This window comes from Ranitomeya variabilis, chromosome 5, assembly GCF_051348905.1.
Source record: "Ranitomeya variabilis isolate aRanVar5 chromosome 5, aRanVar5.hap1, whole genome shotgun sequence".
Lineage (NCBI taxonomy): Eukaryota > Metazoa > Chordata > Amphibia > Anura > Dendrobatidae > Ranitomeya > Ranitomeya variabilis.
In genome coordinates this window covers 299,383,662-299,398,576 of record NC_135236.1, presented here as the reverse complement: position 1 = coordinate 299,398,576, position 14,915 = coordinate 299,383,662, and the positions used below count along the sequence as shown (strand labels likewise).

General features: G+C 46.4%; 1 protein-coding gene across 3 annotated transcripts in view; it reads right to left on the bottom strand.

Moving 5' to 3' along the window:
• FBH1 (F-box DNA helicase 1) overlaps positions 1-14,915 on the bottom strand; it is a 131,843-nt gene that overhangs the window by 71,260 nt on the left and 45,668 nt on the right. For all 3 annotated transcript variants that reach the window (XM_077264472.1, XM_077264473.1, XM_077264474.1), the window contains one exon: positions 6,680-6,870. In XM_077264472.1, coding sequence (XP_077120587.1) covers positions 6,680-6,870 — 191 coding nt within the window. The remainder of the gene's footprint in view (positions 1-6,679; positions 6,871-14,915) is intronic.

Below are 14,915 nucleotides of genomic sequence, written 5' to 3'. Positions count from 1 at the left end.
TCCAGGCATAAAGCCAGTCTGGTCTGGGTGTATAAGGTCTAATATGATTGTGTTCAGTCTAGTAGCCAAGATTTTAGTAAAGATTTTATAATCTACATTTACCAACGATATAGGACGATACGATCCACATTCCAAAGGATCCTTCCCCTCTTTCCTGAGCATAACAATATTTGCATCATAAAATGTTTCGGGCATAGATCCTCCCTCCCATATTTCCTGAAGTACCTTCAGTAAGAGTGGTGCCAGTTTATCTCGATATTTCTTGTAGAGCTCAATGGGAAACCCATCAGGCCCAGGGGCTTTCCCAGTGGCCATATCCGCTATAGCATGTTCTACTTCCTCCAGGGTGAACTCAGCGTTCCTAAAGGTCTGCTGGGTTGGACTCAATAAAGGAAACACCACATCTGATAAATAATCCAAACATTCAAAAACATCAAGACCACTACCAGATCTATATAACGCTTCATAGTAATCATGAAAACATTGAAGTATCTCATCTTTAGAAGATACCAGCGAGCCATCAAGCATACGGATTTGTAGTATAGTGTTAGAGGTGTTATGTTGGCGCACTAAGAAAGCAAGGAGTGTACTGGCCTGGTTCCCTAGTTCAAAGTAGGATTGACGGGTAAAGAATAATTTGCGTTTTGACTTAGCGTCCGCATGTTGAGCATATAACCTCTGGGAGGCAAGCCATTCAGCCCTGTTACCACTAGTTTGACTAGCTATATAGGCAGCCTCCGAGTCTTTCAGACGCTGCTCTATATCATCATCTTCCCACTCCTTCACCCTTTTAATATAAGAAATTGTGGAGGACAGGCACCCCCTTAGATAGGCTTTTAGGGTATCCCAAAACAGACCAAGATTTAGATTTTGTTCCGGGTGAGTTGAGATGAAACAATTCAGCTGGTCAACCGTTCTATCACTAGAGTCTATTAGTTTTAACCAGAAAGGATTCAACTTCCAGGACATATTATTATATGATTGGCCATATTTAAGTTTAAGGATAACTGGACTATGGTCCGAAATCCTTCTATTGCCATGTTCAACACTATCCACCCACAGTGCCAAATTACTAGAACCGAATATGTAGTCCATGCGAGATAAAGATCGCCTGGTGGACGAGTGGCAGGTATACTCTTTAATCTCAGGGTGACGCACTCTCCATAAGTCCAGCCATCCGCTACCACCCATAAACAGTGCCAACTGGGAGGGGGGCCGGGACAAGAGCTCCCCAGTTGTCGTGTCATCCAGTCTCAATCTGTCCAGGGAACCATCCATGACTAGGTTAAAATCTCCCATACAAATAACACTAGCGTCAGGATAATTTAAGGAGAAACCCAATGCCATGCGTAGGACCGAAGTGCTAGCCGGGGGGGGGGGGTTATAGACACATAGTATCACATATTCACGCAAGTTAACAAATGCATGCACAAAGACAAAGCAACCTTCAGGATCCCGTCGTGCTTCCCTGGCCTCCCATCTAACATCTCTGTGTATTAACAAAGAGACCCCTCTCGAGCAGCTGGTGTGGAATGCGTGGAGAGACCACTGCACCCACGGTTTTTGTTTATATCGGGCAGTATCTAGTCAAATGCGTCTCCACTAGTGCTACAACATGCGGGCGATACCGTTTAATTTGTGAAAATACTTTGATTTTCTTCCGGTGGGCTTTAATACCCCATATATTCCAGGTCATAAATGTAATCTCAGACACCATGTTTATACTTAAAAGAAAGGAAGATGTGAGCTGTTACTCGGGTCAGGTTCAGAGACACCACACAAGGCACAAAATAGTATTGGCGGCTACCATACATATCAAACAATCAAAACTAATACAAAAAACCAAACAAAACAAAACTTGAACAGTAGAGGAGTACAATCCTGTACTCCTACGATCAAATAGAAAAGGGGATACCCTCACTGACTCCAGCGTCCGGTATTATTGATAAGCTCAGCACCCATATGGAGAGCTCGGTTTATGTTGCCATTAGACAGAAAGAACAAATTAGGAGTCTTTCACAGTAGACACCCTGTAGGACCGTAACCATTCGGCCACCTCCGCCGGGTCCGTAAAGAATAAGGAGGAACCGTCGTGGACTATACGCAGTCGAGCTGGATAAAGCATGGAGTAGATAATATTTTTATCTCTAAGTTGTTTCTTGATTTCCATGAACCGCGCCCGCTGTTTCTGGAGCTCCGTGGAGAAGTCCGGGAAAATCGATATGGTAGCATTGTTGAATTTGATAGGGCCCTTCTGCCGCGCCAAGCGAAGAATAGCATCCCTATCTCTGCAGTTGAGGAGGCGTGCCAGAAGAGGTCTAGGCGGAGTTCCAGGGGGGAGAGGTCTCGTTGGGACCCTATGGGCCCTTTCCACCGAGAATGTTGAGGAGAATCCATTCCACAGAGAGGTTTTAAGCCAGTCTTCCAGGAATTGTTCAGGCTGCTGACCCTCTGAGCGTTCTGGCAGGCCAATAATTCGAATGTTATTGCGGCGTAATCTATTCTCCAGGTCATCTGCCTTTTGTTTCCAGGCGTTTATAGAACCAGCGGCTTTTGCCAGGGTAGTCTCCATAGGGGTGATGGTATCCTCTATATGGGACACTCGTGTTTCAACCTCTGAAATACGCCCTCTCATGGCCTGCATATCATGCCGCAGACGACCCACCTCAGTGTGCACGTCCTCTATCTTTTCAGTAAGGGATGATCTAGTGAGGGATATAGCCTGCATTAATTGCTCAGATGCTTGTTTAAGGGTCAGTTCTTCTTGCTCTCCCTCCTCATTACTATCGGAGAGGCGATTTTTACGTTGGACCGGCGTAGAATTATTCCTGAGAGCGCGTACATTATCAGGGGGATCTTCCCTGGTGTATTTCCTTAATTTATCTGCAGCCCCTGCTCCTTTGGAGTGATGCATGGTGGACAGCAGAAGGAGCTATACAAGTAAGCGGGCACAACAGGATATAGGGCTGTATCCCAGAGAAAAAAGTCCACTGGACAGGCAGCTGGCGTATAGGGGGTTATGAAGGGTATCAGTTATAGCGATCACTGATATACTATATATCGGAGCGGGCCCACAGTCTCCACAGGAGGAACAGCAGGGAGGGGGTTAATCCCTCCAAAGTTATGGCACCGGCAGAAGTGTCTGTCTGGCAGGGGGGTGCAGGGCACACCACACCACTCCTGTATTATCCCAGGCTATTCGCTCACCTCCTGGGCAGCACCGCCAAAGTAATGAGGAGCGCCTCTTCCCCTACTGTCAGGGCGTGCGCTGTAGTAATGGCCGCCGCTCCCCGCAGGCACCGCCGCTCGTCCCGGAACTCTCAGCTCCCTCACGCCAATGCCTCCCAGCGCTCACCGCTGAAGTCCGCAGCTCCACCGGGTCCAGCAGAGGAAATACCCGGTATCAAGGAAAGCCGGCGCTGGGTCCCAGGTCCTCACGGCAGCCGTTCGGGAAGGTTACCCGACTCTTGGGGTCTCAAGGTGTCAATGCCAGCCGGTACCGCTGGTAGATAAGGGGTCTTAATGGCAGGATAAAATCAGGATGGCCGGAACTCTCACGAGGCATGTCTCTCCTCCACAGCTACATAGCCACGCCCCCATTTTCATTCCATTTTTGCCCAGCTCTGACAAAGTGAGAAGAGCTGGGGCGTAACAGAGGCGTAGCGACTAGTGATGAGAACGTGCTCTGATAAGGTGTTACCTGAGCATGCTCGTGTGCTAACCGAGTGTCTTCGGCGTGTGTGAAAAATATGTTCGAGTCCCCGCGGCGGCATGTCTTGCACCTGTTCAGCAGACACAACACATGCATGGATTGCCTGTCTAACAGCTGAGAGACATGAAGCCCTAGGGACTCTAACATAATTTTTGAGCACACAAAAGACACACAGCTAAACACGTGCATGCTCAGATAACGCCTAATTGAGCATGTTCACTAGTCACTAGTAGTGACCCCTGCTTGCCACATTCATGGCGACCGGTGGGTTACCTTGTGCCATGAATCTTACTCCAATCCCAAAGGCGCATACCTCTTTCCATCTTGCCTGATTAGTTAGGGTTGTGCGCCTAATTAGATGCCTTGCACTCCAGCCCACCACCTCATCAAAGCTGCTATGAAAAACACAAGTATTGGTAAATTGGGGCCACCGTCTCTTGCAGCCTTTCAGAATAAGGCTACTTTCACACTAGCGTCAGGCACTGCACGGTTGCGTCGTGTTTTGGCGCACCGCCGGCACAAAAAAAGTTACATGTAACTTTTTTTGTGCACCTAGTCCGCCATTTTCGACCACGCACGCGCGGCCGAAACTCCGCCCCCTCCTCCCCGGACCATACAATGGGGCAGCGGAAGCGTCGTAAGACTGCTTCCGCTGCCAACATCGGGCATTTTTTTTCCACAGTATGCGTCGGTACGTCGGGCCGACGCAGCGCGACGGCCCCGTACCGACGCTAGTGTGAAAGCAGCCTAAAACATACAGTCATGGCCAAAAGTATTGACACCCCTGCAATTCTGTCAGATAATACTCAGTTTCTTAATTTGTCTTAAATGAAAAAACACAAAAGAGAATGAAGCAAAAAGCAAAACATTGAACATTTCACACAAAACTCCAAAAATGGGCCAGACAAAAGTATTGGCACCCTCAGCCTACTTGGTTGCATAACCTTTAGCCAAAATAACTGCAACCAACCGCTTCCGGTAACCATCAATGAGTTTCTTACAATGCTCTGCTGGAATTTTAGACCATTCTTCTTTGCCAAACTGCTCCAGGTCCCTGATATTTGAAGGGTGCCTTCTCCAAACTGCCATTTTTAGATCTCTCCACAGGTGTTCTATGGGATTCAGATCTGGACTCATTGCTGGCCACCTTAGAAGTCTCCCGTGCTTTCTATCAAACCATTTTCTAGTGTTTTTTGAAGTGTGTTTTGGGTCATTGTCCTGCTGGAAGACCCATGACCTCTGAGGGAGACCCAGCTTTCTCACACTGGGCCCTACATTATGCTGCAAAATTTGTTGGTAGTCTTCAGACTTCATAATGCCATGCACACGGTCAAGCAGTCCAGTGCCAGAGGCAGCAAAGCAACCCCAAAACATCTGGGAACTTCCGCCATGTTTGACTGTAGGGACCGTGTTCTTTTCTTTGAATGCCTCTTTTTTTCTTCTGTAAACTCTATGTTGATGCCTTTGCCCAAAAAGCTCTACTTTTGTCTCATCTGACCAGAGGACATTCTTCCAAAACATTTTAGGCTTTTTCAGGTAAGTTTTGGCAAACTCCAGCCTGGCTTTTTTATGTCTCGGGGTAAGAAGTGGGGTCTTCCTGGGTCTCCTACCATACAGTCCCTTTCCATTCAGACGCCGACGGATAGTACGGGTTGACACTGTTGTACCCTCGGACTGCAGGGCAGCTTGAACTTGTTTGGATGTTAGTCGAGGTTCTTTATCCAACATCCGCACAATCTTGCCTTGAAATCTCTTGTCAATTTTTCTTTTCCGTCCACATCTAGGGAGGTTAGCCACAGTGCCATGGGCTTTAAACTTCTTGATGACACTGCGCAGGGTAGACATAGGAACAATCAGGTCTTTGGAGATGGACTTGTAGCCTTGAGATTGCTCATGCTTCCTCACAATTTGGTTTCTCAAGTCCTCAGACAGTTCTTTGCTCTTCTTTCTTTTCTCCATGCTCAATGTGGTACACACAAGGAGACAGGACAGAGGTTGAGTCAACTTTAATCCATGTCACCTGGCTGCAAGTGTGATTTAGTTATTGCCAACACCTGTTAGGTGCCACAGGTAAGTTACAGGTGCTGTTAATTACACAAATTAGAGAAGCATCACATGATTTTTGAACGGTGCCAATACTTTTGTCCACCCCCTTTTTTATGTTTGGTGTGGAATTTTATCCAATTTGGCTTTAGGACAATTCTTTTTGTGTTTTTTCATTTAAGACAAATTAAATGAAGATAATAATACCAAAGAATTTGTGTTTGCAATCATTTTCAGGAAGAAACTGAGTATTATCTGACAGAATTGCAGGGGTGTGAATACTTTTGGCCATGACTGTAAATGGCGGCAATCAATAAATACTGGCTGCATGAATCGAAAGACAGGATCCCTTTAAAGTGAACATCCACCTTTTAACAAAAGGTTATTTAGGTTTCGGTGTTGATTATTTTCTTATTTTGTCTTCAGTAATAAGTTCACTATATGAAATGCATGCATCTTTCCCATCTTTATTAATCATGCTTATAAATATCAGCACTTTTTTAACTTGCGATTAAAATCAACCCATTACCCGGATATTGCCAATTTTCAGCAACGGAACAAACATGTGCAGTGCTTGCAAGTTCTGCGGAGCTTGTAAGCACTGCACTGAAGCGGTCAGGGATTGCTGGAGCATGCAGTTCGCTCCTGATTCCGGCCAACTAAAGCTTAACTGCACTTCTGATGGTTCAGAAGCAAAGCTGCCTCATACAATAGCACTGACAGCACACCGTTTCATTAAGAAGAGCAACGATTGTTGCTGGTCTAAACTGTCAATCAAGTGGCAGCACCAGCTCCTCAGCAGCCATGATGTTGGGAGCAGTGCACTCAGATACCTGGTATTGCAGATACTTCAAGTTGAGAAATCAGACCACAATGCTTGTGTGACTTATTTTTTTTTTTTACAGTGTTAATTTTCACTTGTACCTGTTACTGATGCCAATCTTCTGTTCTCTCATGGCAAAGAGGCAGGTTGCTAAACAGTATAATGCTTCCATGACTTCAACAAGCGATAGAGGAGATCTAGAATGTCGCAAGCATCTCATTAACCTCTGGATATCTTCGACTTTGGTTGATAGGAGAACAATTACTGCGAATAATGCCCAAGCGTTCACTTTCTGCAAAAAAAAATAAAAATTAATGCATTAAAAGGGAAGCAATCATAAAGTGACCCATTTTTGTGTTAAATGTAGTATTTTTTATAAAGTTTTGGCATTTTTTTTTTCTTTTTTAAAGGCAGCCTGTCACCAGAAAAAAAAACAACTTATTAACTGGCAGATATGTGTTAATCTGCAGGTTAATAGCATTATTAACCTGCCTGTGCCTGCACTTAGCTGAACACTGCGGGGAGAAAGCGAACATTATTCCCCCTGCAGAGGTCCCTTTTCAGTCACAGGAGCGGCACCGGTGCTGATTCAGTCACGGCTCTGAGTATACAGAGCAGCCGCTGTAACTGCGCCCCTGGCCCTGACAAACCCTGGCACTGCACTGCGGCCGGCTGTCAGTCAGGGCCGGGGGAGCACATTCTCCACTGCACAGCTGAATCATGACGTGCACCCACCATTAATCTATATATATATATATATATATATATATATATATATATATATATATATATATATATATATATATATATATATATATATATATATATATATATATATATATATATATATATATACTAGCTGTACTACCCGGCTTCGCCCGGGTTAATGACTGCTGTTAGCAAAATAGAATGTGTTAACAAAAATTTATTCTGCACACAAAAACCACAAAACAAATAGATAGAAATGTAATTATTAAAAGGCAAAAACTAAGCAAATAGAAGCATTTCACAACATATATTAGCTTTGTTATACTGAGAATGTCTTTGTTGCCTATATTAACCAATCAGAGCTCAGGTTAATTAACTGTAGCAAAATAGAAGCGGAGCTGTGATTGGTTGCTATTGGCAGCCTGATAAATCCCCAGCCAACAGGAAGCCCTCCCCCCTGGCAGTATATATTAGCTCACACATACACATAATAGACAGGTCATGTGACTGACAGCTGCCGTATTTCCTATATGGTACATTTGTTGCTCTTGTAGTTTGCTTATTAATCAGATTTTTATTTTTGAAGGACAATACCAGACTTGTGTGTGTTTTAGGGCGAGTTTTATGTGTCAAGTTGTGTGTGTTGAGTTGCGTGTGGCGACATGCATGTAGCGACTTTTGTGAGATGAGTTTTGTGTGGCGACATGCGTGTAGCAACATTTTGTGTGTTGAGTTGCATGTGACAGGTTAGTGTAGCAAGTTGTGTGCAGCAAGATTTGTGCATGGCGAGTTTTGCGCGTGGCGAGTTTTATGTGTGGTGCATTTTGAGTATGTGCAAGTTTTGTGTGAGGCAACTTTTGCATGTGGTGCAACTTTTGTACATGTGGCAATTTTTCTGTGTGTGCAAGTTTTGCATGAGGTGAGTTTTCCATGAGGTGAGTTTTGCACGTGTGGCGAGTTTTGCGTGAGCCTAGTTTTGCATATGGCGAGTTTTGCATGTAGCGAGTTTTGAGTGGTGACTTTTGTGTTTCGACTTTTATGTGGCGAGGTTGGTGTGTGTGTGTGGTGAAATGTGTGCTGAGGGTGGTATATGTGTTCAAGCACGTGGTAGTGTGTGGCGCATTTTGTGTTTGTGTTCATATCCCCGTGTGTGGTGAGTATCCCATGTCGGGGCCCCACCTTAGCAACTGTACGGTATATACTCTTTGTCGCCATCGCTCTCATTCTTTAAGTCCTCATTGTTCACATCTGGCAGCTGTCAATTTTCCTCCAACACTTTTCCCTTCACTTTTTCCCCATTATGTAGATAGGAGCAAAATTGTTTGGTGAATTGGAACGCGCGGGGTTAAAATTTCACCTCACAACATAGCCTATGACGCTCTCGGGGTCCAGACGTGTGACTGTGCAAAATTTTGTGGCTGTAGCTGCGACGGTACAGATGCCAATCCCGGACATACACACATACATACATACACACATTCAGCTTTATATATTAGATATACCTGTATGTAATCTCCTGTATATAGTATATACCTGTGTGTCATCTCACCTATATATAGTATATATCTGTGTGTCATCTCCTGTATATAGTATATACCTGTATGTCATCTCCTCCTATACATAGCATAAACCTGTGTCATCTCCTCCTGTATATACTATATACCTGTAGGTAATCTGCTCCTGTATATAGTATATACCTGTGTGTCATCTCCTCCTGTATATAGTATATACCTGTATGTCATCTCCTCCTGTATGTAGTATGTACCTGTATGTCATCTCCTCCTCTATATAGTATATACCTGTGTGTCATCTCTCCTGTATATAGTATATATCTGTGTGTCATCTCCTCCTGTATATAGTATATACCTGTGTGTCATCTCCCCTGTAAATAGTATATACCTGTGTGTCATCTCCTGTATATAGTATATAGCTGTATGCCATCTCCTCCTGTATTAGCCCTCGTTCACACGTTATTTGGTCAGTATTTTTACCTCAGTATTTGTAAGCTAAAATGGCAGCCTGATAAATCCCCAGCCAACAGTAAGCCCACCCCCTGGCAGTATATATTAGCTCACACATACACATAATAGACTGGTCATGTGACTGACAGCTGCCGGATTCCTATATGGTACATTTGTTGCTCTTGTAGTTTGTCTGCTTATTAATCAGATTTTTATTTTTGAAGGATACCAGACTTGTGTGTGTTTTAGGGCGAGTTTCGTGTGTCAAGTTGTGTGTGTTGAGTTGCGTGTGGCGACATGCATGTAGGGACTTTTGTGAGATGAGTTTTGTGTGGCGACATGCGTGTAGCAACTTTTTGTGTGTCGAGTTGCATGTGACAGGTTAGTGTAGCAAGTTGTGTGCAGCAAGTTTTGCGCATGGCGAGTTTTGCGCGTGGCGAGTTTTATGTGTGGTGCCTTTTGAGTATGTGCAAGTTTTGTGTGAGGCAACTTTTGCATGTGTTGCAACTTTTGTGCATGTGGCAATTTTTCTGCGTGTGGCAATTTTTCTGCGTGTGCAAGTTTTGCGTGTGGCGAGTTTTGCACGTGTGGCGAGTTTTGCATGTGGAGAGTTTTGCGCGTGGCGAGTTTTGAGCGGCGACTTTTGTGTTTCTACTTTTATGTGGCGAGGTTGGTGTATGTGTGGTGAAATGTGCACTGAGGGTGGTATATGTGTTCGAGCACGTGGTAGTGTGTGGCGCATTTTGTGTGTGTGTTCATATCCCCGTGGTGGTGTGATTATCCCATGTTGGGGCCCCACCTTAGCAACTGTACAGTATATACTCTTTGGTGCCATCGCTGTCATTCTTTAAGTCCCCCTTGTTCACATCTGGCAGCTGTTAATTTGCCTCCAACACTTTTCCTTTCATTTTTTCCCCATTATGTAGATAGGGGCAAAATTGTTTGGTGACTTGGAAAGCGCGGGGTTAAAATTTCACCTCACAATATAGCTTTGACGCTCTCAGGGTCCAGACGTGTGACTGTGCAAAATTTTGTGCCTGTAGCTGCGACGCCTCCAACACTTTTCCTTTCACTTTTTCCCCATTATGTAGATAGGGGCAAAATTGTTTGGTGAATTGGAAAGCGCGGGGTTAAAATTTCACCTCACAACATAGCCTATGACGCTCTCGGGGTCCAGACGTGTGACTGTGCAAAATTTTGTGGCTGTAGCTGCTACGGTTCAGATGCCAATCCCGGACATACATACATACATACATACATACACACACACACACATTCAGCTTTATATATTAGATATATATATATAAAGAGGCATCGTGATTACTCGCTAATCCCTCCCCTGCACAGTAGCTCCTCCCCACATCACCACACAAAATTCCGACCCCCCCATCATTACCACACACAATCCCGCCCCCCCACCACATTTCCACACACAATCCCGCCCCCCCACATTACCACACACAATCCCGCCCCCCACATCACCACACATAATCCCGTCGCCCCACCACATTACCACACACAATCCCGCCCCCCACCACATTACCACACACAATCCCGCCCCCCACCACATTACCACACACAATCCACACCACATCACCACACACAATCCCGCTCCCCACCACATCACCACACATAATCCCGCCCCCCAATACATCACCACACATAATCCCGCCCCTCACCCCATTACCACATAATCCCGCCGCCCCACCAAATCACCACACATAATCCCGCCCCCCACCACACATAATCCAGCCCCCCACCATATCACCACACATAATCCCGTCCCCCACATTACCACACACATTACCACACACAATCCCGCCCCCCCACCACATCACCACACATAATCCCGTCCCCCCACCACATTATCACACACAATCCCGCCCCCCACCACATTATCACACACAATCCCGCCCCCCCACCACATTATCACACACAATCCCGCCCCCCACCACATTACCACACACAATCCGCACCACATCACCACACACAATCCCGCCCGCCCACCACATCACCACACATAATCCCGCCCCCCAATACATCACCACACATAATACCGCCCCCTCACCCCATTACCACACATAATCCCGCCGCACTACCACATCACCACACATAATCCCGCCCCCCACCACATCACCACACATAATCCAGCCCACCCACCACATCACCACACATAATCCCGCCCCCAACACATCACCATACATAATCCCGCCCCCCACATCGCCACACATAATCCCGCTCCCCCACCACTTCTGACACATAAACCCGCCCCCACTTCGCCACACATAATCCCACCCTCCACCACATAATCCCGCCCCCACCACATCACCACACAATCCCGCCCCTACATCACCACACATAATCCCGCCCCCTCACCATATCACCACACAATCCCGCCCCTACATCACCACACATAATCCCGCCCCCACATCACCACACATAATCCTGCCCCCCCACCACACATAATCCCGCCCCCCACCACACAATCCCGCCCCCACCACACATAATCCCACCCTCCACATCACCACACATAATCCCACCCTCCACATCACCACACATAATCCCGCCCCCAACACATCACCACACATAATCCCGCCCCAAACACATCACCACACATAATTCTGAACCCGAACACATCACCACACATAATCCCGCCTCCCCAACACCACACATAATCCCACCCCCCACCACATCACCACACATAATCCCGACCCCCCACATCACCACACATAATCCTGCCCCTCACCACAACACCACATAATCCCGCCCCCACCACACATAATCCCGCCCCCCACCACAACACCACACATAATCCCGCCCCCCACATTACCACACGAGGCTGTGTCCCCACACATTACCACACGAGGCTCCGTCCCCACACATTACCACACGAGGCTCCGTCCCCGCACATTACCACACAAGGTTTTGTCCCCCCACATTAACACACGAGGCTCCGTCCCCACACATTACCACACGAGGCTCCGTCCCCGCACATTACCACACAAGGTTTTGTCCCCCCCACATTAACACACGAGGCTCCGTGCCTCCACATTACCATACGAGGCTGCGTCCCCACACATTACCATACGAGGCTCCGTCCCCACACATTACCACACGAGGCTCCGTCCCCGCACATTACCACACAAGGTTTTGTCCCCCCACATTAACACACGAGGCTCCGTCCCCACACATTACCACACGAGGCTCCGTCCCCGCACATTACCACACGAGGCTCCGTCCCCGCACATTACCACACAAGGTTTTGTCCCCCCACATTAACACACGAGGCTCCGTCCCCACACATTACCACACGAGGCTCCGTCCCCGCACATTACCACACGAGGCTCCGTCCCTCCACATTACCACAGGAGGCTCTGTCCCCACACATTACCACATGAGGCTCCGTCCCCACACATTACCACATGAGGCTCCGTCCCCACACATTACCACATGAGGCTCCGTCCTCACATATTACCACACAAGGCTGCGTCCCCACACATTACCACACGAGGCTCCGTTCCCCCACATTACCACACGAGGCTCCGTCCCCATACATTACCACGCGAGGCTGCGTCCCCACACATTGCCACACAAGGCTCCGTCCCCCACATTACCACACGCAGCACTTCCTTTCTATGTAATTCAACCACTTCAAGGTAAACGTACATTTAATTGCATCCGCATTCTCCCAAACAAAATGAGCCAAGAAGAGTCGCCAGGTCCATCTCACAGGCCGCAGGAAAATCTGGACAACGATGCAGTAGCTGATCGAGAACAATATCGACTAAATCGTAGGATTGGTTATCAAAAACGAACACCTGAGCAGATTGATAAGGACAGAGAGAGATATCACAAGGTTTATATCAACCGAGTGACAGAAAGAAGGGAAGCTGATATATATAACCAGCGTCAACGAAGAAGGAATTTGACACCTGTGGAAGTAGAAAACAACAATGCCCGTCGACGTAAACTGCCACCACCTTCGAGGTATGCAGCAAGAAATCCAGAGAATATACCCAGTGAACACCACATGGGAAAGCGAGACGTTACGTGTAGTGATTGCGGTGCAATTACACAGTGCAAAGTTTGCGTCGTGCTGCGGAAGTGGTACTATACACTTATGTGAAGTAAATGAATATCCTCAGCAGCTTCAAGCATGGTTAACTGAAGATACGAACGAGGCAAACATTTTTTATTTTAAGTTAATTTACCACCTGCGTAAGCGCTATTGAATGTTGTCATTATTTACTTTAGTTTAATCACCAGCAGCGTTAATTAGATAGCAATGAGCGTGTTGAGCGTTAGCTGGCTGGAAACAGCTAGTATATAATTAGTTATTATGCAAACCACCATTCCAAATATAAATTGTAATCCACCACTGTGGCCCCCACTAACTATAAATAGCCATTTTCCCCACCCAATAAAAAAAAATTAATTACCATTACAACTCTTTCCACAATTCAATACCAGTCACTCTTGCATCCTCAAGGCCCCATTCTGTACCTCCCGCTCCCCCAATTCATTATATTTACATACCACCCTTCGCCCCAATTCATTGTCATGTCCTGTCTGTCTCACCCCACACCCTCTATTCATTATCAACTGCTCTCCCCCACCCTCAATCATTTGCTGTCCCCCACCTTCAATGTATAATCTGTAACAACTCTGCTGGCATCACGGCATGGCCTCGCATCTCTCACACTATCTTACCCACTGCTCCAGGTCATGTTGCGGTTTCTGTTTCTCGCCAGCTCCATGTTCTGTGTCTCTGCTCTCTGCATGCTTCATGGCTGTGTGTATAGGGGGGCGGCGCCTGAACTCTCTGGTTCTTATAGGAATCAGGTGCATCTGTCAAATCTGTTCCTGACCAATTACCAAGAGGCCTCCAGTGTATAGTACAGCTCCACCCAGTGGTCTGAGCCTGTGCAATGTGTTAGGCTGGTTTCACATTTGCGTTTTTTGCCGCTGCGTTTTAGCGCAAAAAACGCATGCGTTTTTTTTCTATATTTAACATTAAAAACGCATGTGTTTTTTTTGTATGCGTTTTGCCGCGTTTGACAATGCATGCGTCTTTTCTATGCATGCGTCTTGTTGCAGAAATGCAACATGTAGTAATTTCTAGAGGCGTTTTCTTGCGGCAAAAAAACGTATTGCTGTCTATGTAAACGCATGCGTTTTTAAGCACATGCGTTTGGTTGCGTTTTTAACGCATGCGTTTTAATAGAAAAAAAACTATAATACACACTGATAAGCCACCCCCCACCATCAAGGTGATAAAGGGATCCTAACCCTAACCCTACCCCTAACCCTAGGGATCCTAACCCTAACCCTACCCCTAACCCTAGGGATCCTAACCCTAACCCTAACCCCAACCCTAGCTATTTCTATTTATAGTGGGTTTTCTAGATGATTTTGATGATTGGCAGCTGTCACACACTTCTCAGCATGCGTTTCAAAAAACGCATGTAAACGCGTCAAAACGCCGCGTTTTTTTACCGCATGAGAAAACGCATGCGTCTAAAAAAAGCAGCGTTTGCACACGTTTACATGCGTTTTTTCACGACCTGCGTTTGCGTTTAAAACGCTGCGTTTTTAAACGCAAATGTGAAACTAGCCTTAGCTCAGTTTGTGTTTAGCTGCTGAGTTTGCCAGGCCTTGCTCTGAGTTA